Below are 26,569 nucleotides of genomic sequence, written 5' to 3'. Positions count from 1 at the left end.
CTGACACACTGGTAAAATGTGCCAACTTTTCCTCCAACCAGCAGCATTAGGAATGACATCCTCTGCCAGCAGCTTCTTTTTACCCTACTTGAAAATCCCAAGAAGCACAGATTTATGCCAAGACGAACATGCCAACGTTTCTCATTTAGAGGCAACAGACAAAGATTTGTGGGTAAAATTAAAGAAAAGGGAGATAAAGCAGCAAGTTTATTTCATCTCTAATCTTAGTACATGAGTGAGATGGGTTGCAGTTAGAGATTCACCAATAAGATTTTTTTTAACCAATAGCAATTTTTATTTATTTATTTATACATGTGCATGACTGATGTGTTTGTAGAAACTGTCCAACTGGCTAAATAGTTCAGTAGCATGACACATGCAACATTTAAAGTATTTTAACCAATCTCAGTTTAATTTTATTGAATAACATTGAAGAATAACTGTGAAACAATACAAAGTTGTTTTAGCTGCACATGAGGCAGTGCTCTTAAATATAAATGAAAAGTTTAGATGTCACCTGGAGGGCGGGTCTGTAAGTCATTCTGCTCTCACAGCAGAGCAGAAGGGGAAGCTGATTTTCACATATTTGCGGAGGCAGACGAGATCGATGAATAAGATCGGTTTCTAATGCAAGTATCAGCCGATCGCAAATTATCCAAAATCAACTGATCAATTGCCAGTTGATTGATCAGTGCATTCCTGCTCCTAACAGTCCTTTGTGATATGAATATTGCACATTGATGTTGTGATGTTGATATTAATTTGATGCATTTCTGGAAAATATTTTAATTTAAAAAATCTTTTTCCAGTATTTACCCTTTTGATTGCTTATTAGCGAAAGGGGAGAAATAATTGTAAGCCGATTGGTTCATTTTAGAACCAGTGTCTGTTTAACATGTTGCAAATCTAATTGTTTTGTAGCTTTCATGTATTATTTCTAATTACCGGCTGACCCTCTCGCCCCCGGCTTTTAGTGACAGGCATGTTAAAAGTAGCCAAAACATTGATTTTTGAACCATATCAACCACCCAGGCCCCCTCCATCCCTCTTCCCTCACCAGTATCTGTGTCATGGCTCAGGGCTGCCGGATTGTTGCCCCCACTGTGACTGGGGGAGGTCAGCCATGCTTGAAGCCCTCAGGGATCAATGGACAAGTCACTGTACTGTAAATACTCACTCCTGAGCTTGCTATCCATCTGTAAACACATATCTACTCATGCAGTACACATTTTCACACACGCTGCACGCAGGCACCAGTGGTCACTTCTTGAGCTTTTTCGTCACATTCGCCCATCTCGATTTTCCTGGGTGTGAATGGAGGAATCTAACTCTCAATAGGTGATTTCAATTCAATTCTCACCCATTGGATTTGTTTACATCGCACTGGGGTGATATATGCTATAGGTTGTTTTCATTCTGTCAGTCTTGCTGCCACTAGTGTCACATAAAATTGACTGTTTTTATGCTGCATCCAACAACTTTTTATAGATTGTGTCAGCTGTAGAAAATCCAATAAAAACCTATTCAGCCTTTTTTTGTTTTTGGCATTGATGGAGGTGACAGAGTATTTTTTCTGAATAAATGTATCATTAAAGTAGGTCTTAGTGTGAACGATGGATGTGTGCACAAGCAGCTGCAAAGAGGGTAACAATGTGAAAAAGAACAAGAACCTTGTTAGAAATCTATCAGTTCAATTCTGATGCGCATATGTTGTTCAAGGAAAGACTTTTGTATAATGCAAATGTTTTGTAGAATTTCCTATTTCCATTAACTGTACAGATTTATTTTTGACTACACAAGCCTGCATTGTTCTCCAAAACTTCTGTTTTTCCAGTTTCCAAAGTAAATCTACCTTACCTAAGCTCTGTGTAAAAGTTTTAACAGACAAAATGAGGCATTTTCAGAGTTTGTGACGTGATGGAATGTAAGTTTCTGGAAACACAAAAATGGTGGGAACTCATAAAAAAGACTAAATGCCTCAACTTGGATCTTTGGCAAGTTGAAACATCCACAGATGATTCAGGCTGCAAAAGAGAGCAAGATTTTCAGCAGGTAACAGGAAAACTAACCATATTTTGGAAAAGTTGCCCTTTTTCTTATTTTTGACCTGTCTGTTGTGAAAAATCCTGTATTTGGAAATGATGGTTTTCCCTTTGGAAAACTCTAGAATACTTGCTGTTTTAGTAAAGCTAGCCACAAAATGCACTAATCACTAAAATAAGAAGCTAAAGACAACTCCAACATTTTCTCTTTGTTTTGAAATAATAGTAAAATGCTTTCTCATATGGTGGGATGCCATCTTTTCCTCAAACATAAATTGCTAATGACTGTTCTTGGCAGTAGTTTTTGGATCATCAGGTCAATGCTAATGCAAAAAACAGAAATCTCTCACAAAACTTGGATTTCAATTAAATTTTACCTTTTGAGCAGAAGAAACAGCTGACGTGGACATTTCAAAACTGTGATAGCTAAATATTGAAGATCTGTCATGGTGACATTCGTGTCCCTCCATAGAGCAGCAGGGATCTCTTCACCTCTGTAACCTTCAACTCTCAGCTTTAACTCCTTCAGCGTCCTTTCTACACCCACCATTCACCCAACACCTTCAACGGAGGGGTGCATGAAGTGCGAAAAATAGAGAAGGAGGCAGGGGGGGTGCAAACCTGAATATGACAGACATCTGGAAGTAGTAGGAGGGGAAAGAGTTGTGTTGTAAAATGTCTTAGGTAAGCATGGCGGAGTGATGCTTACCATTTCAGGAGATGAAGTCCTGAAATGAAGCAGAAATATGTGTTAACTGAGAAAAATCATGGAGGGAGAAGATGGTGACAAACGACAGGGAATCCAGAAGAAAAATGATTAGCAGTTGAAATAGGAGAAATAAGCTCCTGAAGTAACCTGGAGTGAATGGGATGAAAAGGCGACATGTATTTACATGTTCATGTTAAAGTTTTTTGTTAGAGCTGTACGTCCTGATATACACCCAGCAGGAAAAAAAAGTCTGTTCCTGTGTAAAGGGCAAATATTCTGAAAAACAATTACTGCTTAGTGCAAGCAAAATATTTCCTTACTGTACTTTCCTTCCTATGTAAAATAAAAACACATCAGAACATAAAGCCAAGATATTATCGAGTTAAGTTATCAAGAAGTTGTCAAGACATTTCAAAGGTGGAGTTATTCCATCTAAAATTTGTCAGAAAGAAAATTATTGAAAGGACAAAGTTTAGAAACTTTGTTGATGTAATCGTGATGTAGGCAGTGCATGCGTCAGATGCTTCATTGACTTGGTAGGAAATCATATAAACTTCTGAAGAGTTCCCTAAAAGGTTCTCAGCAATCAGCGTTGCATGTTTCTAATACTGTTTTTATTCTGCTTTGTGCCATCTTCATAATCAATTTCAAATGTGTTTTTCAATTGCATGATTTAAATGTGAAGATCTGCATTAAACTCTACATGAAGAAGTGGGTTGCCTCTCCGGGTCTGTTAGTTTGTCTGCCTGTCTGTTTTTCCCCCTCCATCCATCCATCTGGAACCATGATTGTTAAAAAATGTGAGTTGGTTAAGAGAGAGACACTATTTTAGAGGCATGTTTGCTCATTTTTGTTGTACCTTTTTTCACAACTTTATTTTGTGTTCAGTCATGTTCTCCACATTGGTGTGGACATGGTTAAAAGCAATAAGAAACAGGAATATAATTATAGTGGTTCTTGTTAGTGGAACCCCCACACAACTTTGAGTGCTAAAAGTAGCCGCTCTGCACAACAATCTCCATGTTCCCATGTCTTCTCAGGCTCTCTCTCGTCTCCAGACTTCCTGTCCCTCTTCATGTCTGTCATTCATCGCCAGCAAGCGTCTCCATTCTCTCACCCACTAAATCACCATAAAATAGCCCTGACTGTGCCAGATCATAGGCTAGAAAGAAAGGGGGTAGTCATAGTTGGATTGCTGAGCTTTGAGGTCTGGTGTTCTTTTTATTATTTTTTTTTACTGGGCTGCTCTTTTCAGGATGAGACCCATGAAATCATCCAATAGGATTACGTAAGGCACCACGGGTTCTGCTGCCGCTCCGTCGTGTACGCTGCCATTGTGTTTCTGATTCTCACAGACATCCTGGGTTGTTAGCCATGAAGCCTCTCCTAACACTGTGTGATTACATGTTGGCTTTTCATTTGATTTCTTCTATTGGTTTTTATTCACAGTTGTTTAAGACTTCTGTTTCTTTTAAAATTTCTTCTCGTTCACTCATTCAGTTTTCTTTGAGCAGAGATGTAGACGTGTTTATTTTTTACTCTGTAGTCCATCTGCGACAGTGAACTTGGCACGCAAAAGCTGGTCTGCTTAAATCGTTGCTGTTCCTGCCAGGGTCACTGGGTGAACTCAGAGCTGTGGAAGCCATGTTTACCAGATAACCCCCATGTTCAGACTATAGCTGGGCGCCCGCCTGCTCTCGAACACATGGCACAAACTGGTTCTATGGTGTGAAAACTCAAACACAAGTTAATAAGAAAGTGAAACTGCTAATTCTTTCCTTTGTTCCTTTCTCAAGTTTTTGTTTAACTTTGTCCTACTGAAACGGATTTAAGCCTATTGTCATTTTTCTTTACCAACTATATTAAAGTACGACGTATAAGAACTTGAGCATTAAAATATGTATATTTTAAACACTGTTAATGCTGCCGTTAAGTCAGTAATTTATAGATATTAGGAGCAAACCTAACATTATGCCATGCACACCTGTTGTAAAACAGGATTTCCTGTTATTTTACAGTAAAAACATTATTAGAGTTGACTTTCTCATCTGGCTTCAGTATCTTATAGTGTTAATTGTTTAGTGTAGCTAGTTGTACCATAATGTTATCTTTGTTTATATATTCTACTGAACGTAGACCCTAACAGTAACTTAGGTTGACATTTCTAAATCCATGAGTGATGAAGCTTAAAATGGAATTAGAGAGCAGTGTAGCTTGGCTTTATTTAAATCAGCCTTCCTGTTATCCGCTAAAAGTTCTGCCTCTTTAGTTGTGCAGCAGCAGGAATGAAAAAAATACTGTTTCCTAAGGTCTGATTTTTGAGCTTCCGACCGGCTGGTTTTAGTGACCTTTCAGTTTCTCATTCCTTCTTTTTTGCTCTTTGCCACCATCTAAATTAAGAAAATTATGTAAATTTAGTTACTTTGACAAGTCTCAGCCTTATTTGTTCAAAACAGTAATAAATTCCCACTGAGTCTCACCCACTCACTCAGATGATATGCGCAAATATCCAGAAATGTCTTTATTCACCTGATCAGCTCCTACTGTTCACTCAAAACATTTGAATAATAGTGTTTATCAAAACCAGCTAAGCTTTTGCATCGAACAAAACAGTATTTATTGTAAGTAGGTAATTTACTTGATCTGCAAATCCAATGATAATCCCATTTAATCTCTCATTTATGTTATTCTGTTGTTTACTGAAAATAGAAATCAGAACCCTTTTATAGGAATCAACCTTTTGGTTTAAGATTTACATCCCAGCAAAACAGCAAAGCTTGCATCAATGTAGGAATAATTAAGCAAATAAACCAGAGTGTGTTATTGTGACTTTGTTAAACGTGCATGATTCGGTGTATAATATCAGCTATCATATCTACACTGAGGATATAGATTTGCATATTTACAACACAGTCAGCCTAGATACTCACTTGTCTTTCAGTGTGCGCTGCTCCATGTGAGTGTGTGTGCATGTCAGCATATGAGTGTGTGTGCGTGCACAGGCTCGCAGCAGCCACCCTTGCCCCCACCCCTCTCATTAATATGTATGTGATCTGAGGCAGCTAGCGAAGACGGTGTGTTTCTCACCCGCTGATTAATGCTGTCTGTCAATTACCTCTAGATCCAACCGTGCTGTGGAGCTTCCCCCAGGACCACACAGACCAGGTTGGAACACACTCTGCTTTTTCTTTTTCCACTCTCTCCAAATCTCTCACTCGTTCAGTGTTACAGACAACCTCTACCGCCAACACCACCACCGCCATCTCCTCCTCCTCCTCCTCCTCTGCCGTCTCTCTTCCTTTTTCCTCATGCCCAAACTCACCCTGCCTTCCTGTGGTAACCTCCCCCAGCACCTATCACCACCACCGCTCTCCTTCAGGTGCTTCCTCTCCTCCTCCTCCTCCTCCTCCTCCTCCTCCTCCTCCTCCTCCTCCTCCTCCTCCTCATCCCCAACCATCCTTCTCTGCCTGACTGTACGTCTGTGGTTGGTAATGAAAAGCAGTGAGCAGGTCTTCAATAAATGGTGAATCTGTAATTATCATGCATCCGTGACAGGAATGCACACCTCTATTTTCTCCCCCTTTTTCCTTCTCCTCTCCATCTCTTTTTTTGCCCTTCTCGTCATTCCTCCTTTTGTCTCGTATTTACTGCATTTAGTTTCAGTCCGAAATACATTGTCGTTTTTATAAGACAGTTTAAGGTAAGTATTTTCAACTTTGTGCTGCAAATGAAATATTACTAAAAATGTATGTAAATGATCCCTAACCCTAACCCTATTTTCTGAAAATGTTTATTATTTTTGTGAGCCAGACATGCGTCAGAGATTTTTTTCATTCATTTTAGCCAATTCAGATTTTTCTTTAGGAACTATTTAATTAAATGTATATAAAATTATAAAAAGTGTTAAATTCATGTATATAAAATTAAGGTTTCAAAATATCTTAAACTCGATGGAAACAGTAAGTTGTTCTTTAACTTGTTAACTAGGGTTAAAATGTAACCGTACCATAAGACTTCATTTTTTCTACAAGATCATTTGAAAATAGTGAGTGTGAGAAAGTCGATATTTGAGAAGAAAAGTTCTAATTTACTGTTCTGTTAGAATGTTAAGCCATTCGTTTAATTATTGTACCTTAGAGCTGCTTTTTAGTTGTCTTTAAGTGTTGTTTTCTTTTTTTTTTTTAGCCTTCTATAACATGAAACTAAAACTAAAAATGCTTTAGATGGTAACAAAGTCCTCACCAGAGTCTTATTACCTGCATTCACTGAATGTGTGTGAGGGTGCAGGGGGACAAGTTTCTAGCTTCCAAGAGGCTCAAAATCTTAATATTTAAAACTGTTAAGTTTGGTTGACATTTTATGCTTCTGATTCTTTGTTGTCCAAAGATTCACTGTACTGGTGTGATGTATCATAGTAAGCTCTTGACCTACTACATTACAGCTCATAAAAAGATAAAAATAAATCAAGTTTACTTTATACATACCATATATCTGTTACAATAATGATCATTGATTTAGTTATATGCAAATCAGTCAAGAAAGAGTGATGCATAATCCTGGGATTTTCTTTTAGCGCTGCTTTGTTTCAGTATTTACCTCTGTTACCTCCTGTCACTTCATTTAGCTGCACTTAACATTGTTGAACATGAACTCAGCATCATTATATTATAAACAACTAAATAGGACCCAGGAACTAAATTATCCTTCATGCCAGTCACAGATTTTAGCAGCTGTCTCGAGGGGACGGTAAGCGCTCTTGATTTGATCGGATTTTATTTGAAAGGCCTGCTCTTTCCCTCCAAGAAAAATATTCCGCCTCAGCAGGGTGTCTGTTTTATTTTCCCTGCCTGAATTCACCTCCAGAGCAAAACACTTTAGATCCAAGTTGATCAGAATGATCTCACATGCTTTAATACAGGAGTATATTAGTATAACTGTGTAAGCAGCACATGAGATTGAATCAGTCTCCTGTGCTTTATCAGCATGTGACAAGTCCTGATCTGTGGTTTGTGGAAGAATTTCAGTATTTGCACTGGTGATAAAATGATGTAGCATATTACAGTCATAATATCTACATCCTATACTAATACTATAAATAGCATTAATAGAAACTCTTAATTTTTTATGTCTCAAAATGCTGAAATTTTGATAGGTGTGTAATCAATGTTTTGGCTACTTATATATATATATTCTTACAATTGACCTGGAAAATAAACAGTACTGTTAGTGAGAGAATTCTAAGAACATGAGAAAGCTGCAATGTGTGCATATCCTTGAACCAATGCTTTGTTAAACTATGTATTTCAGTGTTTAGTCTACAGCATGAAGTCTTTCACCATAATAAATCTCCAACTGTCAATATTGTCTCACTTTTACTCTATAAAGCTGTGGATTGTGAAGATCTTTCCAGTTCACACCCCCTGAATCAGATTTAATTCTGAATTCTGGCTAAGTCAATTCCCAAACATCACTTTTCATTTTTGTTTATTTGGATGTAAGCATTAACAGCTTATTACACCTGTACAAATACCTAAATTCAAGCAGAGGAAAAGTAACTACAGAACATGAGATTGCTACTACTTTTTACCCTGATAGAATGTTTGAGTAAGAAAATGTCATGAAAATCCAAATAGTAAGCTGAACTACATTTCAGGTCAGACAGATTCAAGGTAATCAGTGGGTATGTATGACATCAAGAAGGCTAAAGGCTTAATTTTTAAGTACAAATAGAAGTGTTCTTACTCCTGTATCTAATATTGTTTCAATAAAACATTCTACATAAATTTAAATCACTGAATTTAGTAGCAGTTTTCAAAAACGTATTGTCATTCTGCTGACGCTAAGTAAATCAAGCTGATATTAGCAGGCTAACTTGGTAGGCTATAGCTTACCAAGCTAGCCTGGTAAGGTTTGTAGTTTCAAAGCAGCATAAAATTAGAGTGATGGATGGCACTAATGTTTCCACATCATGACTTGAAATATTTCCAAATTGCTGAATTTCTCTTTCTTGAAAATGGGGAAAGAAGTGTAAGGAGCCCCCTTTCAGCCAGCTGACTGGCAGTCCAGAGGTAAAGGTTTGGGGAGAGGCAGTGCAGTTTTTCCACTACACTGCTGTGTGAAACTCTGTCATCATGTTAAAAGGACTTTGAACTCTTTGAGTGTTGTATCTTGATACCAGTGAGCATCACATGCTTAATCTCTATGGGTTTCGTCTAAGTGCAGCAAATGGCCAAAGAAAACCAAACCATGCAGGTTTTTATTCAGCTAAAAGTGGCCAGAGAACAGAAATCGAAGTATTTGACAGGTGACTGTAGAAATAAATGTGCAAGGTAACATAAACAGGTTCAAAAAACACCCGCTGTAGTTTACACAGCAGTCTGGCACTTAGGTTTAAACAGCTCTACTGCTTCTCTGATCCACTTTGAGGAATAAACAGACTTGTAGAAAGATGCTTCAGGCAATTTATATCTGCCCCACAAGAACCAAGGCATGCTATCAGAATAAGACATAAAGAAAAGAAAACGGTTAGAGATTTATACATATCTGAATCTAAGAAAGATGTGTTTGTGTTTACTTGAGCCTCATCCGTCTTGTATCTCCAACATCCCCACTTCTCTTTCAGTCAGTTGTTTGTGTGCATAAGATGGTCCTTAAGTTGTGTAGTTAGTGTGCTGTATACAAAGGGATTGGTCTCTTTCCCTCATATACATAAAGGCGGTATTCACAGGCCTCATTACCAGGATTAGGGGTCTTTTCCTCCTTTGTGGAGCTGAAGGCTGGAGTCCTCTAGCCACAGTCTCTGTCTTCTGTGGCCTGAGCTGGCCAGCATATGGCAGCAGCAGCCAACAGTCTCTGCAGAGGGACTCAGAGCTCAGAGCAAGGCCTCCTTTTGTTCAGGCCGTTATTGTTGCGCAGCGTAATGACATTTGTAGGCCGTAGGATCGAGGTGGAGGGGTTAGTCTTCCCCAGGGGAGGGAGACGGAAAGAGGGAGGAAGACAGAGTGGGATGGAGGGAGGGAAGGCATGTAGACAGAGAGGAGTGTGGATTATGGAAATATGAATTGATTTTTTTTTCTGTTCAGTGGTAGAATAGAAAGCTCAAAGGAGAACAGACTGCAGGCTGGCTGACACGCCGGGGTGGTGCTAGGCAAATCTGAAGTGAGAGGGGCTTGCTGCCTCTTTCTCTCTTTCTCTTCCTGTTTTTCCTCGTCTTCCCCCCCCCCCCCCTTCCTCTTTTCCTCCTTTAGCCCCTGAGACTCTCCATGCCCTGGTCATCTACAGATGCCACTTGGATAGAGATGGAAAGATGTAAGAGAGAGGGAGGGGAAAGGAGAGGTGGCTAAAGCATATATTTGAATCATAAGAGAGTTTTTTTCTTGTCTTTTTTATGTTTTTGCAAATGAAGCAGACAGATGGAAATCTGTCTGTTTTCTCTTAGATCTCATCCCAAAATTATTGAGGGGAAATCAGCAGACAGAATAGACACAGGATACAACCAGTTACATCTAGCTAACTCCTGCATGGCGTATGCAGCGCTGGTGGCCGACTTCTCCTGTGAAGAACAGATGACGATACGATAAACACTCTGCAAGCTTCACAAACACAGAAACTAAGGCTGTTAGTATCTCCTCAGTAAGATGCTCACACAAACATACACTAATGCAAATAGCTGTATGTATGTGCTTAAAAAGAAAATAGCGTGATTGGCTTCAGGGGTGTTATTTCCCCCTAGTCTGTGATTATCTTTTACAGTTGGTTTTCAGAGTGGAATACACTGATTAGACATAATATTATGGCCATTGATAGGTTGATGCCTTTATGTGTAGCCCAGCAGCTCAAATTGACAAAGACGTTGATGCTGGTTCTGATAGAGAAATACACAATGCATTACATATTGTTGCATTTGGGTAACCAACAACAACCTGCATGAAACTATCACTGCTGGAATCTGGAGTAATAGGAAAACGATCAATCTAATTTTACATCGAGAGTACGACTAGTTTTTTGTGCATTGCTTGCCTGGAAAACACATGGCACAAAGCAAAAATGGTTCAGGAATACTTTGACTTAGTTTTTAAAATTATTAGAAACCTGAAGATATTTGACATGCTTAAAAAAAGGACTGTAGTCTTGCTGTTTATCTAACTTGTCTTCTGTTTGGACTAAATTATGGTCTTGCTTCCTGTATGTGTTCTTTCTCTCTCTACACACTTTTTCAGTTTAAGAACTGACATGAAAACTTAACTGCATGTTTTTATAGGCTTTCAATGTCAATCTGTTTTAAAATCATAAAGGAACTCTTAATGTTTGCCCTCATCGTCTTTGTTCAGTTCTTTCTCTTTACCTTCATTTTATCTCCATGCATATGTATTCATCTTTGGGTTTACTGTATTTTCCACCTTGCGTGGTCATCAACCCCCTTCCTTCCACAATTCTTATCCTTTTGCCTCACAGAATACTGCTACGAGATATTGCAAATGCAAATTACACACAAATTACATTTATTTTTCTACCAGTCTGGTAGTATCAAGGGAGGAATAAAGGAAATATTGAATTATAAATAGAATTCACTCCAAGGCCCCACATGAACTGTAAACTAAAGTTGATGTTAACTCTCCGTGGCTATTCCGCACATTTTACTGTAATAAGGAACCTTTGATCTTGCTGCTGCATACTGCGCCGAGCTGACTGTACGAGACGCTGCTTTCATTTATGCCAAGGTTGCATGTGAGAGTTCGATACTAAAGAAATATCTCTGCTTTGATATGGACACGTACGGCTATGTATAATCAATTTGTAAAGCTTTCCAAAATTTCCCAGTTCCTTTTATAAGCAATTGTTGACTTCCTGTCATGCAGCTTTATGATCTCAGCAAATTTAGAATATGAGGGCTCTGCAGGGAGGAGTCATTGACTTTATCAAAGAAATTGTTCATATGTTTGGAAAAACAGGCCTGTAGCTCTTATTTAAAACATGCTGTTTGAGTTTTACATTGGGTTTAATCGTCTTAGAAGGATAAATGCTTCCTTGCTTCTTTAATCATTAAATTCCTTTCTGATTCAAAGAATTCAGAGTTTAATCGAGGATCCAAAATAAACACTTGCTAAGTGGTAAATACAAACAAATTAAATCACACTGTCTGCCTCTACCTCTGACTGTCCCAGACCTAGACATTTTGGCAATAAAAACGTGTATAATTTTATTATATTGTTTATCTATTTCTGTTTAGAGATAGAAGTTATTGATTAAATAATCTAAAGTTGATTGATGTTATTAATCGACTACTGATTACCGTAATTGATAAGTGATCATTTTCCTAAAAAAGCTTTCTCTTGTCTACCGAGTTGACCTTCTTTCCATAACACAAACGGCTATGTTTTCATAATATATTGGATTTTAAAAGAGCACATAATTATATTTTTTTAAAATATTGTCAGCCGTATTAAATACTGACTGAATAAACAAAGAATTGTGGTTTTCTCACTTTATTAACCTAAGACATATACAGTATATAAAATATAACAAAACGAGAATTTCTTAGGTTGTTGAAAAGAAAATATGAAAAGAATAAAACGTGACACACTTAATCCCACATGAACAGAGAGATATTCACGGCAGACTTTATTTGCCACACCATGCTAATGAAGTGGACAGAAACTGCTTGAGCTTGTTGAGTGTTTATATTTCTAAACAGACCCTTATAAAGAGCATTTTGCATCCTACACCAGACTATGTTTGAACCGTTTCACTTTCCTGTTGAGGGACGCACCCTCCGCCATCTTTGTTTCACTTACAACTGGCTCCATGACCAGCGGCGCCCTCTTCAGGGATGGTGGCCAAACTGGAACACTTAAAGAAGGTCTAAGCAGACGTTATTAGTTAATCGATTGGATTAACTAATAATAATCAAACTAATTTTAATCTAGCAAATCAGTAATCGACAGTTATTCGTGATTAATTGTTTGCATCCCCATTTCTGCTGTTGCATTATTTTGTCTAAACTACTAGCCACATTCATTAGATGTGACTTGAGGCCAAACTGGTTCTTGTAGTTCTGTAAATCTATTACAGAAACACTGAGAGACAGACAAAGATGAGTAGAAGAAAAGAGGAGGACGGTCTCTCGAGGCTTCGTCCTAGGTTGCTCTGAGAGCTGCTCTGACACCATTCTCCATCAGGACAGTCTGGCTGACACGCTGTGATTGGTGGCTGCAGCTCTGTGGACTGACTCTGGATGGGGGGGATGCAGGGACAGGGGGTCGATGGGGTTGGTGAGGAAGAGGTGGTCTGCGGGAATGAGGTAATGGAGAGGAGCCTGTGGACATGATTGGTGATTCTGTCCCAGAGGGAGTTGAGTGTTGACCCTGAGGAGAGAAGAAGATGGAGGGTGAGATGTGTTGGTGGAGGAGTCCATGTGGGTGTGCAAAGGTTGGGTAGCATGGGGTCACAGATACTAACCTGAACACAATGATATGTGGGCCTCAGATGATATGCTGCACAACACCCAAAGGAAGCAGGTGCAAATAAAACAATAGGTACAAGAAAATGTTGTTGAAGTAGTCAAAGGGAATGTTTGCAGTCAAAATGAAACAGCTAAGGTTGTTTACTTGAGGTTGGAGGTGGAATTACTTGGGTACGATGAGGACTATGCAAAATGAAATAATTCATTTTTGTTTTCATAAATTGTCAATACTTTATAAAAGCACCATTTTCTGAAAGTTACTTTGCATATCTGACATTTCTACCCACTCTTTTTTGCAAAAAGCTCAGGTTTAGTCAGACTGTATGAGGAAATATGTTTGAACACTAAATTTTAAGTCTTGCCACAGATTTTAAAGTTGATGTAGACTAGTCCTTTAATTAAAATTTCTTTTGTAGCTCTGACTGAATGGTTAGTGTCATCCTGCTAGAGGGTGGCTAAAGATACGTGTTGGTATCACCTTACCAAAGCACCTTCTTCCACAAGGTTGCTTGGTCTTCTTCATGGCTTGTGACAAAGAACTGTTTAGGGTTCTTATGAATTTCCTTTAATAAGACAGAAAGCCAAAGGAACCCATACCTACACCACTACTCCTTAAATAATAGTTGGCTTGTCAACAGATTCCCCCACCTGAAGTGTGGAGAGTGTGGAGTTACTGCTTTTATTTGCAAAAAATGTAGAAAGTCAATATATCATTAAAAATGTGTATTTGTGCAACAAAATGCCTGAAAATCTTGTTTAAAATTTGCAGTTTGTAAAGCTACCTGCCATCTCTAGACACTGGTTTCTCTGAGTCCTCTCAAACTGTGACACTGTTGACTATAAAATAAAGCAATGGCATCATGGTACGAGGTATGGGAGGCTGGTTTGAAAAAAAAAGAGGATCCTGTCTTACCCCTCTGTGTTTTCATGTGTTGAGAGGTCTAAATGTGTGTGTATTTGTTTATGCCTATGATGTCTTGGTGTGTCACAGGGTCTTGTCTTTCCCCTTCACTGCATCCTGACAGCAGTGTCAAACAAGGCCTCATATGATCTCTGTATGTCTTTGAGACTATATCTGTGTATGCGTCTGGGTTGATATTGTTTTTATTCTTCTCCCTAACCCCTTTCACCTACGATCCCCGAGGTGTTTCAGGGTCCTGTCTAATGGACAGTCTCGCCCCGCTAAGCTGGCCTTTGACTCGGGCACTGAGCTGGATGCCTAACTAGGCCCCGTTGTTGCTCATGGGTCCTGATTGCGCTGACCTCTGGGGCTGGCTTCCTGGGAGAAGAACGGTGGTGGAGAGGGAGAAGCAGAGCAGAGGAAGTACTTTTACGCCCCGTTGCTCACATCTCTCCAACATCAACCAGTGACTGGCAGAAAAGAAAGTGGGAGTGTGTTTTGGCAGAAGAGAGAGGAGCCGTTAGCTGCTTGTGTTTCCCAAGCTGTAGGTGAACAGGAGATTAACCAATGTGTTTTCTGGTTAAGGAATCCCTGGATGCATGTAATATTTGAAGTTTTCTGTAAAAGAGAGTTTTAGTGCAATTTCTTATAGCACTGCAGTTGGGCTTTTCACTTGGATGATGCAAAATCTTCAAGCTTTCTTCTTTTTAATATTGATAAAATAAATCACAACTCAACTGACTGAATCATTTGAATTTGAGCCCTGCTCATAGGTACACATTGCTGGTACATGTTTGGGCATGTTTGCCTTCAAAATAACTGTGGTTCTTTGTCCCATAAATTCAATAAAAAGATGGAGACATTATTTAAATATTGATGACATGATTGGATCATTCAGTTGCTGCATATATATCAGCTGCACATCAGTGATGGGATGCATCACATCCTGAAGGTGCTCTATTAGATGGAACTGGCTTTGTGTGACGGTGTATTGTCCTGATGGAAGAAGCCATTAGAAGGGGAGTTCACTGTCCTTCAGCAACAATAGGTAGGCTGTGCCTTTACAGCAGACATCCTTAACCTCCGGGACTTGGACTGCCACTGGTCTGTGGGTCAGTTAGTTCTGGCACTATTCAGAAAAATAAATGTTTTGTAAGTTTGGTGGTGTTAATTATTAAACTGTGAGTAGTTTCATTTTGAAAAACCGAAAGTATTTGTCTGCTTCTGTCTGTGCACTTGACACATATAGCAACTGAGACGGTTCAAGACGACAAGAATGTGAGCTGACATAGTTCTGGGAGCATTCAGTCCGGTACAGAAATTTCCTGTATGCCCCCCCAACCTCAATCTAGTCAGTTAAAAACACATATGCCAGGTTGTATAGCTGGAAGCCCTTCAATTAAACAGAGCTTAATTGATATCCAGGAAATATCCAGCAACACCAGACTGATACCTTTGATACAAGGGAAAATGTGTCCTTACTTTCTCTACCATCTGAATGTTGCACCCAAAATTAATTAATTGGAACAGTCAGCAATTTTCCAAACCATTATTTTCAAATTTGGTTGAGCCTTTGTGAATTGTATGGTAAGTTTGGTGTTATTAGCTGACGAAAGTGGCCTTCTGTGACTGGGTTAGGCTTAGTACGTTGTGTATTCAGCAGTAATATTCCAGAAACTTTTTCTTTAACCCTTGGTTATTTTAGCCACTATTGCACATACCAGTCTGCCACATCAGACAAGTTGCACAACTGTGACTCACAGGATATTTTCTTTTGTTTCAGGACATTCTCTATAAAAGTGACAGATGGTTATCCATGAATATCCCACTGGATCTGCATTTTCTGAAATTCTCAGACCAACATTCATGACAATCTCATGTCACTTAAAGCTATTTGCTTACCTTCTCTTCTTGATCCTAAGTTTGAACTAAGAACTTGTCTTCCCTGTGTCTAGATGCCTAGTAAGCAGTTGTGTAGGGCTGCTTAATAAACTGTCCATCTGCTTTTATACTCTGGGGTCTTTAAGGCAGCTTTTATGCACAGTGCCAAATTAAAGGAACAGAGATTTTAGAATGGAGAACATGGACATTGTTTAGGTTGGGTCAATAGATTGTTCTGCTTTGATTAGTTTTTGCACTCTATATTGGTTTCTCGGTACTACGTGCTCAGTATTAGTGTATAATGCATAGTGAAGCTTGGCTTGTGAATTTGAAGTTGCCAGCAACCCTTAGTGTGGTAACTGCCATACACGGGAAGGAAGAGGACACTTTATGTGGTTTCAAGTTGTTTTGTTTCGAACAGAAAAAGTAATATTTAGATATATGATGCCAAACCGACCGCAGCACGTTAACATAGCTGTGTTGCAAAGGACATTGTGGCTTAATTAGCAAGTATTTTCTCTGAACTACCCCAGATATGGCACAACCCCAAGGCTCAAATCACAGACAGAGATGGAAAGAATGGCAAAGGAATAGGGTGTTGGAAACAGGGGCAGTAAAAGGAAGGGAGAAGAGGAGGGTGCAGCAATGACCTGACCCTCTTCGCAGTATTCCTTGTACATCTGTCAACGAGACGTCCGCAGCCAAATGTTTAGCAGCCCCGTGTTGGGCTACGGCTCTCCCGCTGAGCTGCTGTATATGCGTTCTTATTGTGTGTGAGTGCATTTGTGTGTGTGCATGTGTTTGTGACGCCATGTGTTGGAGGCAGGCCCACATCAGGGTTCATACAGTCGAGCTTAGCCCAGTGGGAGTTGAAAGCTTAAAGAAGGAAATCCCCCCCTTGGCTTCTAGCTACACACACACACGCACACACAAACACGCACACTCTTGCCATCTCTATATCTCGCTCTCTCCTCCTGGCACTTCATTAATGAAACCAATGCTTGTATGTTTGGGGCATATGCAGCTCTCTTGGCCCAACACTACTGTGTGTGTTTGTGTGAGAGAGATTGTGTGTGTGTTAGGAAAAGAGACATCTCCCCCATCACATGGTAATATATTCAGTGGAAAATCTCAGCAGAGGCATAATACTGCCGCTCTGCCCTGTCTGAGCCCATCTGTGATGTGTGGAAAGGACATCGGCAGGAGAGGGTATTGGCTCTAGAATAATGCACATCGTTATTGTTGACGGTCCATACCTATTGGCTCTAAGAAGTTTGCCCTTTCACCTCACAACATTGGTAGGTCCAAAGTAGACTAAGCATTAAGAAATAACGTTATGTTGGAATTGACTCCTTTTACAGGTGCCAAAGAGGGACAGTGGAAGTTCCAGAAGATAGTTTTAGTCTTCCAGGTGGATCTCAGTATATTAGAATGTCCCATAAGGTTTAATGAATTTCATCATTCTAATTAAACATGGACTGAGGTACAGCCAGCCATTGGACATGGACAAGTATATTTAGTTTATAGTCTCAGTACTTGGTCAGTGCTTGTTTTGGATGGATTTATGCTTCAATAGATTCATAGAGTTGATTATCCTGTGGCTCTGCTAAAGTTCTGCATTTTCACACCTAGTGTCCTTCATTTTCCTCTTGACAACACTTCATAGCTTCAGTAGGGAGTTTGGGTCAGGTGAGCTTGCTGGCCAATAACATGGCTCCCAAAAATATCATTAATTGTGGAAACTTCTCACTGGCCTTCAATCATTTTGAATTCTCTGCCTCTCCACTTTTTCTCAAGACTCTGTGATTTTGACTTTGAAATGAAATGCAAATTTTACTTTTCATCTGAAAAAGCATGACTTTAGACAAATTAGCAACAGTCCAGTCAATTTTCCAGGTAAGATGCTTCTGACATCTCTGGCTTAGGAGTAGATTAAAACCAGGAAAGCAGCAAGGTTAGATTTGGTTCTTAATGCATCCCTGTGTGTTTTTTGTTCATCCTTTTCAACAATATTATTTTTCTTCCACTAAGCTTTCCATTAATATTCAATTTAATGCTCACTCTCTTTTGAGTCTCCTTTAGCTTTAAGACAGTGGTCTCTGACTGCATTCCTTGGGGGCCGTAGTCCTGCAACTTTTAGATGTGTCCCTTGTCCTACACACTTGAACTAAATAGTTAAGCTGCCTCACTAGCTTGCAGTAAAGCCCTTAGACCTCTGCTAATGAGCTAAAATTGGAGCCAGGTGTGCTGAAGCAGAGAAAAACTCCTAAAAGTTGCAGGACGGTCCTTGAGGACTTGAGTTCGAGACCACTGCTTTAAAGCATAGTCTTTAACTTTACTATAAATAAAACACCTAAAAAATCACTTTGTGTGTAATTAATCTATATAAACGTTAATCTTTTTAAACTGAGTCAATGAAATAAAATAACAATTAAATGGTGCACATATAAAGCCAAAATGTCCTTCTTTAACTCCTCCTAATGGAAACATTTAGTGTTTAATTTTTTTTTAACTGCAGAATGACAGAAGTGCAGTAAAATGCATGACTTCTTACTTTTTTCTTCTGCAATCTAAAGGTGAATGTAAGGTTGAAGCCTGTGGAAACATGCTGTTGAGCGGCTCACAGGAGGCCCAAACGCACAGCCTTCGTTTTGTCCTTGGTTTATTCCCAGTTATGTCCTTCAGGTTCCTGAAGCAAGATTTGGAAACTCGGCTTCCTTTGCTGCAGTGTCTCTCTTTATGCGAGTGCTATGAATACACGAACACATAACGTACCTGTCAGGGTTTGGCAAGTGTTTGAGAAGGCCTGAGGATCAATCTGCCACCTTCAACACCTCCTGAAGACAGGCTCTGATAACACAGGACTGCTGTTAATCACAATAACCCCGTTCACCGGAGACGCTCTGCGTCAGAGGAGTCGTTGGGATCAAAAACATGAAGAGGGAATTAATAATAATCCAGAAAGACACAACTGCTCCCTCCCATCTCTCACCAATCAGCGGGAACGGAGTGAGCAAGAATGTGAAAATGTAACGCCCCCGTGTCAATTTTAAAAGTGCACCTCATCGGCTCATATGCCCCCCTTACCCCAACCCTCCATCCCACCTTCCCCCTGCTAAAGCAGCTGTGTTGCTTTGGTCCGGCTCTGAAGGCCGTTCTTATTACCGGCATAGAGCGCGGGTCAGAATGGCAAACCGGCAGCATACTATTAAAGCCTAATGAAAGGAATCTCTGCAGGGTCTGAGGTCTGCAGCGTCCAGAGGAGACACTACCTCTGCCCATTGTTCTTCTTCTTTCCCTGCAGTTCTGCAGGTCTTTTTTTATTTCTGCTCTAAATTTCATCTCTTTGCCTTCTGCTTGGTTTTTGTCACGTTTTTTTTTTTTTTTTGGGGTCACTGTCACTCATTTTCATCTGTTCTTCTGCATTTTAAAGGTCCCCTCTGTGTTAGCACCAGATATGTTTCTCATGACATTTTCACACTTTTTTCCACTTTCTTCTGTGTTTGCCTTCCTCTGTGATGTTCAGGCTCATAAATAGTTTTTTGAATTCTTCATGAAAACAGTAATGAAGGTTAAAGTTTCATCTTGGTGTTACATGTTGAATATACCCAGGGGATGTGATATTCCCTTTTCTTCTCAAAAAGGTTAGGGTCACTGACTGTGCAAACAGTTCACACTTCAAAATAAGACCTAATGTTTCACTGAGATTTACCTGTATAAATAAAGCTGAAATGATAATAATTATAAAAGGAATATTATCCTAGAGGAAACAAGTTGTAAAAACCTTCTACATTAAGTTTAAATCTCGAAAAATGATTAACACAAAAGTGGATATTTGTTGTTTAAATGCACCTATGGCCAGAATAAAGCTGTTACCTAGGAGTTATTAAAAAAATATCCATCTTGTATTAGATTTTTCAAAGTCTTATGTGAGCCATTCAGACAATCACCAAACAAATTTTAACATTTTAATCACATGTAACTTTACCGATAACAGAAAATGCTATCAAGTAATGTATTAAGGGGAATTTTCCCCATGTAGAGTCAAGAAATCATGCAATAGAACCTATCTGACAACATGAAGTAGGCTGAAAGATATGAAGAAGTAACACAAAGAAATTCAGAAAAAGAAGAGACATGGAGTCACGGTTTATATCAGTCTGGAAAGGATCCCCTCATCCTTTACTCAGCCACTGCGACTCCAGCAGAGCATGGGTGAAATTAACAGCATTCCAGTTAATATATTCAGACAAGTCCGGATTCCAATATGGCAATGCTGAAATAGCCATTGTTCATAGTACCTCTTAAGTATGGCTTAAAGCAAACATTATTTTAAGCCATACTTTCTACATGCAAACACCACGTTTAAGTTGTTCAACTTAGAGTCACAGTTGCTACATGTAGCATTGATTTTATACGCACTCTGACAAGTGTGTCTTATAAAATATACACGTTTTCACCACAGCTTATTGTTCTTGATCTGAGGAGTTGCCATATTGGATCTCGAAATCAAAGAGCAGAAATAAGAAATTTACAGTAAATACCACAAATATTCTGTGTTCCACTTGAAATATTGACAGTTATTGTTTTCTCAGCTATTTTGAGTCTTGGGTTCTGCTTGTATCTTTGTGTTTTTATCCAGTTTTCCCCTTAATTTTATTGCACCACGTTTAGCCCATGTGAGGCTTCAGACCATTACACATTTTTATTCTGCATTATTTATTTTTTCCTCTCTCCCTCAACTACCAAGGCTCAGCTGTCCTTGTGCCTTTACACGTTGCAAATGAATGCATATCCATGCAAATTCTTAAAAAAGAAAGGCTGAAAATTTGAATATTTTGCTTAAAGCTGCACCCAGGTCGACCCTGCCATTCGGCATTTGAAAGTAGTGTGTCTGTTTGAATACTGAGGATCTCTCTTTGTCATGTTCGCCAGAGGGGCTGGGTGAGCGAACCAGCACCGGCGGATGGGCAGAGATCGGCTGGGTAGCTGCACACAGACAGACTAATTGGGAAAGGGGGGGCGAAAGAGGGGACGAGGGGTGTTGGTGAGGAAAAAGGTGGGGTATGCAGGAAGGGGGGATCTAGGAAGACGACAGGGGGTTTAGGAGGGAGGTGAAAGAGGATGGAGATTGGGGGGATGGAAGGAGTGAAGGAGTAGGGAAAGATGGGAGGAGGTGATGGAGAGGGCATGAATGTATGCTGGGGAAGAGGTGAAGGAAGGGTGAGTTTAGACACGGTGGGTTCCAGCACTGATGTGTTGGTAGCCCTGCTGACTATGTCATTATGCTGCTGAAGGCCGGCTGGATAACCGCAGTCCCTGCTTGCTTCAAACCACTGTAGCCTTACACAGTTTGCATGACACATGAGCTAGCCCTTTGCAAGCAAGTTTTTATGCATTTATTAAACATCCAGATAAGAACAAGTTTTCCTCTAACTTTAAACTCAAACTCTTTAGACATACCAGCGAAACAGGCCTCTACTCATGGGTATTATATATATTTATATGCATACGTTGGCTGAGATAAAATATGCTGTTAGCTGAACTAAGATTATAGTGGTCTTCCAAACTAATTAGTGGCATGTCAGTTTGAAAAGGCTTGTTAGCAGTTTCCATAGATTTGTTTGTCTGATAGTCTTTGTGTTTCTAATGTTTTTTGAGCATTTCAAGTATAGGAAGAAAACTACAAAAAATTGGCTTCAAAGTTATTTTCTGCTTTTCCTTGGTCGACAGTCTGTTCACTTGACCTGCATTATAAGGAACACCAAAGCAGCGCAAACACAGTAAACTAGTAACTTCCTAATTTAAGGTGTTTTCTCCTGGTTATTAGTCTGAGAAGAACATCTATTGGCACAAAGCCTTAATTCTTAGAAGAAAAAAAACAAAGACTGGGATAAAACCTAATCCAATATTAATTTGGCCTTCCTATAATAACAAACAGGTGCATGCTGGTGAAAGGCATCAAAATTTCATTTTTATTTGATTTAGTTTATTGCAGTTTAAGCTGTTGGTGCAAGATATCAGTATTTACCATTAGAGCCGCATGATTTCAATGATGGTATGACTAGTTCTAAATAAACACTTATGTATGCAGCCTTAATGTCATTGTACTCTGAGCTGATTGCAAATGTAGAATCAAGCTTGTGAGTAGTGTAATGAGATTATATGCAGAAAAATGAAATTCGTTTATTTTATTATATGAGCGTAACAAACCACCTAATTCCATGGCAGTACCGTTTCTCATAATCTTATCAAAACCTCCTTATGCCCAGTAAAATGTCTTCTTCAGAGATTCAGCTCCACAGAGGATTCATCATACTAATTTTTGCCAAATTGTGAACTATTATGCCAATGGTCAGTGTTTGCTACAAATATCTAGCATGCTGTTCAGTTTTTATGCAGCTTCCTGGCAGCTAATATTGCCCCTTATTTTTATTTTTTTTTTAGAACCGTTTTCTCAAAGTAATTTTTAAAAAGGCATGTAGAGCCTGTGATCTCAGCTCTGTAAATTTATGGCTTAATGTTTATTCATAGTTTTTTGTTTTAAGCTGAAGTTACCAACTTGTTTAAAGGTAAAGGTATTTTGGATGCCCTCAGACCCTCCCACACATTAGCTATTATAGTGATTCAGAGATTTGAGTAGCTTGACCATAAAAATCAAGCACCTTGGCTTCCAGACTGCTTCTACAAACATTTGTGAAAGAATAAATTGCTTTCAGGAGCTCACAAAATTACTATATGCTATTGTGATAGTGGGCCACCTGTGCTGTAAGTCCATTTCTGAAAATTCCTCTGTTCTAAAGATTTAACAGTCAGTGGTTCTATAGCAAAGTGGAAATGATTGGGAGGAAAAGTGACCCAGCCAAGATGTGGTAGGCCACTTCAAATCACAGAGCGGGTCAGCGGATGCAGAGGTCGCCAACTTTCTGCAGAGTCAATAACTGCAGACCACCAAGCTTCATTCGACCTTAAGATTATATCAAGAACAGTGCATTGAGAGCTTCATGAAATGGGATTTTATGGCCACGCAGCTGCAGCCAAGCCTTACATCATGCTGCCACTGGCATCAGGAGCAATAAAGACATGTTTTCTGGAGGGACGAATCGTGCCTCTCTCTCTGGCAATCCAACAGATGAGTCCAGGTTTAGTAGTTGTCAGGAGAACAGCCCTTGCTGGATTGCTTTATGTTGATTGTAAAGTTTGGTGCAGAAGGGATCATGGTGCAGAGTTCTTTTGCTTTTTTTAGTAGTTGAGCTTGGCCCTTTAATTCCAGTGAGAGAAACTGTTAATGCTGCACCATATGAAGACATTTTGGACAATGTTATGCTCTTGACATGGTGGCCTCAGTTTGCTGGGCTCTTCCTGTTCCAACAAATGTACGCACCAGTTCACAAAGGCCCATAAAGAAATCATTGAAAAGCTGCAATGAATGTTGCTTTTAGCTTTGCCTTTTCCGAGTTAAGGAGTTGCATTGACATTGCTTGCTCTTAGGTCCTAGGTTTTATGGAGACAGGTAATACAAGCTGTTTTTCTTCAGCTTCCAGGTGGAAACGTGCAATATGATTTTTTGCGTTTGCAATATTTCTAAATATTTCAGTTTAGTTTTGCATGGCCTCATTATGTTGTGGTTCTTGTTCAAGATGTCCTTCAATATGTATTTCTCGTCAGCTAGCTTCTCATTCTTCTGTCACCATAAATTTACTGGGTACCATTTTTTTGTGTTTCTGTGTGTGGCCTTTTGCATTTGCATTTTGCAACCTTTAAGTAACCAGGATAAAAAACTGCTTGAGATTTAAAATATTTTCTACTTGGCAATAATAAATCAGTTTAAAAGCAATGACACACAGACTGCTTTTCTGTGGTCTTTTAAAATGTCCTTAAAAGAATAAAATGAGACCAACTCCTTCAACTGAAGTTCATTCTGAAGCTGATTTCATGCACACGATGTTGCAAAATTAAAAGCCTTTTTGAAAAAAGTGTGGGCTCTAGGGACAGTTGGTAAAAGTGATTTCTCCCAGTGAGGTTGTAAATTAACATTGAGGAAAGTCATTTTTAACATTTATTAATCAATCAGAATAATTCATGCCCACACCTCGATGAATCAAAAGTTTTTTTTCTTCCCTACTGCTAATTTTAGCTTGATTAAACACCTTTGGAAAGTATTAGACTATAGGCTGAAGGCCAGGCCTTCTCATCCAACATCAGTGTTTTACCTCAGAAATGAGATTCAGGAAGAATGATCCTCTTTTTTCACCCTTTATATGTATACATTTATTTATATGCATTACATGCAAGTGATTTTCTAACAGACAGGAAATGACATTTTAGAAAATGCGCCACATTTCTTCAAGGGTATTTAAATGAGACAAGACACATGGAAAGATAAATAATGTTCACAGTGATTCATTATACGGTAGTAGGAATTACTTGTAATGTGAGGCTTAACAAAAAAGCTCTGAAAAAATGTATGAGTAATATATGTATGATTTGCATTAATGGGCTAACATGAAAAGAAAAAAAAGACATCTGTTTAAATTTTTTTTTTTAGTATTGGACCACTAGTTCCGGATTCCTATTTTTTTCTGCTACCTTCCTCCCTTCTTTTATAAAACTACATCCTGTCAGACGGGCTCAGGGGGCCAGGCTGAACAGACCCAGACTCAGTTACACTGGGTAGCTAGCTACATTGATCTGGCTGCAGTAGCCAAGGGAATATAAATCAGGACAGGGGCTTAAAGTCTTGAGCCCCCCCAGGGAGGAGTCCTCGCTGCAAAGGGAGAGGGGCATGAACTGAGCTGCCTCCCTCTCTCTCCTCCTCACTCACACTCCTGTGTCCATCATTCTCCACCTCTCCTTTCCTTGTGACATTCACTTTTGTCAGTTTGTCTGTCTGACTCTCTCTCCCTCCTGCATTTTTTTCTTTTACATCCCCCTTATTTCTTCCTTCTCTACTTTTGCCCATATTTTTACACACCACTCTGCTGCTTCTCTCTGTTTGCTCGCACATGGGAACGTGTAGATTGCTCATGAAGTTCACACCCAAAATGAAACACCACAACAAATTCTGAGCTTGGGATTTAATCAGTTTATAAACATGAATCATTTTTAACAGGCTTAAGTCATACAGCCTTGTTTTTGCAGTTTTCTTGTTGTCCAGCCTAAAGACGGGTGCCTCCCTTTATGTAGTAGACAGCCAAGCCTAGCCCACACATCAGTATTGTGTCAGGTCTTTTAAGAAACTGGTGTAATGCCAGACCATATATATAGCCTACCTCAACACAGATAGTTCTATAGGGGGAATTAGGGTAGAGCAAGAATAAAAGTAAAGTTTAGACCTATTTTTAAGAGGAGAAAAGCGAAGTCGCTATGTGAAGTTTGTTGCTCTCCCCTGCTGTACTGTGTTATCCTGTGGGGGCACAGTGCTGTTGTAGTGATGTGATGCAGTGATAGCACGAGTGTCCACTGGGGGAACCCAGAGCATTCTGTCTCACTGAATGATACCCCTGTCTCCACTCACGATAAACAACACACACACACACACACACACACACACACACACACACACACACACACACACACACACACACACACACACACACACACACACACACACATCAGTGTCTGCCAAGCCCAGCCTAGCAGCAGATTCCTCCTCACCCTCCCAGCAAAAGCTGCAAATATATTAGCTGCCTCTTTTTCTTTTGTCTTGGGAAAATGGCATGTGGGGGGGACGAGTGTGTGTGTATATGTGTGTGTGTTTACCATGCTAAGGAATAGTAACAGAACATCCCCTTTGTGCCAGTCGTGTTGAGATATCCCAGTGGTATAGGGCCTAGTGATGGGAAGAGAGTTACAGATGCCTAAGAGTTGCCAATAACACAGGTGAGATGCTGGGAATGGAAAACAGAAAACTGACTGACAGATGAGGAAAAGATTTGTGAGTTTCAAATTACATGCCACCGTCTTCTTTGGTTAAAGCAGAAAAGAACGATGGAAGAAAATAATGGGTCAATTCACAGGTATAAAAAGAAAATAAAACTCCATCTGCAGGCAGTTTTACAAACTGAGTGTTTTTTCCCCCTTTGTCTTAAACTATTGTCAAATAAAACAAAAAAATATATCTGGCAGCTAGTGAGAGATTCCAGGTAACCAATCAGTTTATAAAATGTAAATGTTATTTGATCTATGTAAATACATTTATTTCCATTGTCTTTATATGGAGCAGAAATTTTTCATGCAGCTTCTCCTTTTTAAATTTTGAGACTTGTTATTACTGCAGGTAAAACTACAATGGTTGCATGTTTTCAGATTAGTATAGTATGTGTTTATTGTTTTAAATTTAAATTGACTAATATTAAGTATTCTTAAGGCTGCCAGAGCAGTATGCCACATTGATTATGACTACAACGATGATGTTGTCTACAGTCAGAGGTCACTTCTAGGTTATGGGTTGGACCCTCTCACACATTCAGATCTGACATAATTTTTCATGTCATAAATTTAAGATACTGGTGAATGTTGACATTTTGGTATAAAGTTGCTGCAGATTTCTCTGCTGCATATCCACAATACAA

The 26,569-nt window shown here is 39.3% G+C and overlaps 1 protein-coding gene across 2 annotated transcripts in view; it reads left to right on the top strand.

Annotated features, from left to right (window-relative positions):
• The window catches only part of dennd1b (DENN/MADD domain containing 1B), a 141,296-nt gene that overhangs the window by 21,612 nt on the left and 93,115 nt on the right, over positions 1-26,569 (top strand). For both annotated transcript variants that reach the window (XM_028027618.1, XM_028027619.1), the window contains exon 3: positions 5,873-5,916. In XM_028027618.1, the coding sequence (XP_027883419.1) occupies positions 5,873-5,916 (44 nt within the window). The remainder of the gene's footprint in view (positions 1-5,872; positions 5,917-26,569) is intronic.

Source organism: Xiphophorus couchianus, chromosome 9, assembly GCF_001444195.1.
Source record: "Xiphophorus couchianus chromosome 9, X_couchianus-1.0, whole genome shotgun sequence".
Lineage (NCBI taxonomy): Eukaryota > Metazoa > Chordata > Actinopteri > Cyprinodontiformes > Poeciliidae > Xiphophorus > Xiphophorus couchianus.
Note: the sequence above shows the minus strand (reverse complement) of the source record. Positions and strands in the feature narration are given on the sequence as shown.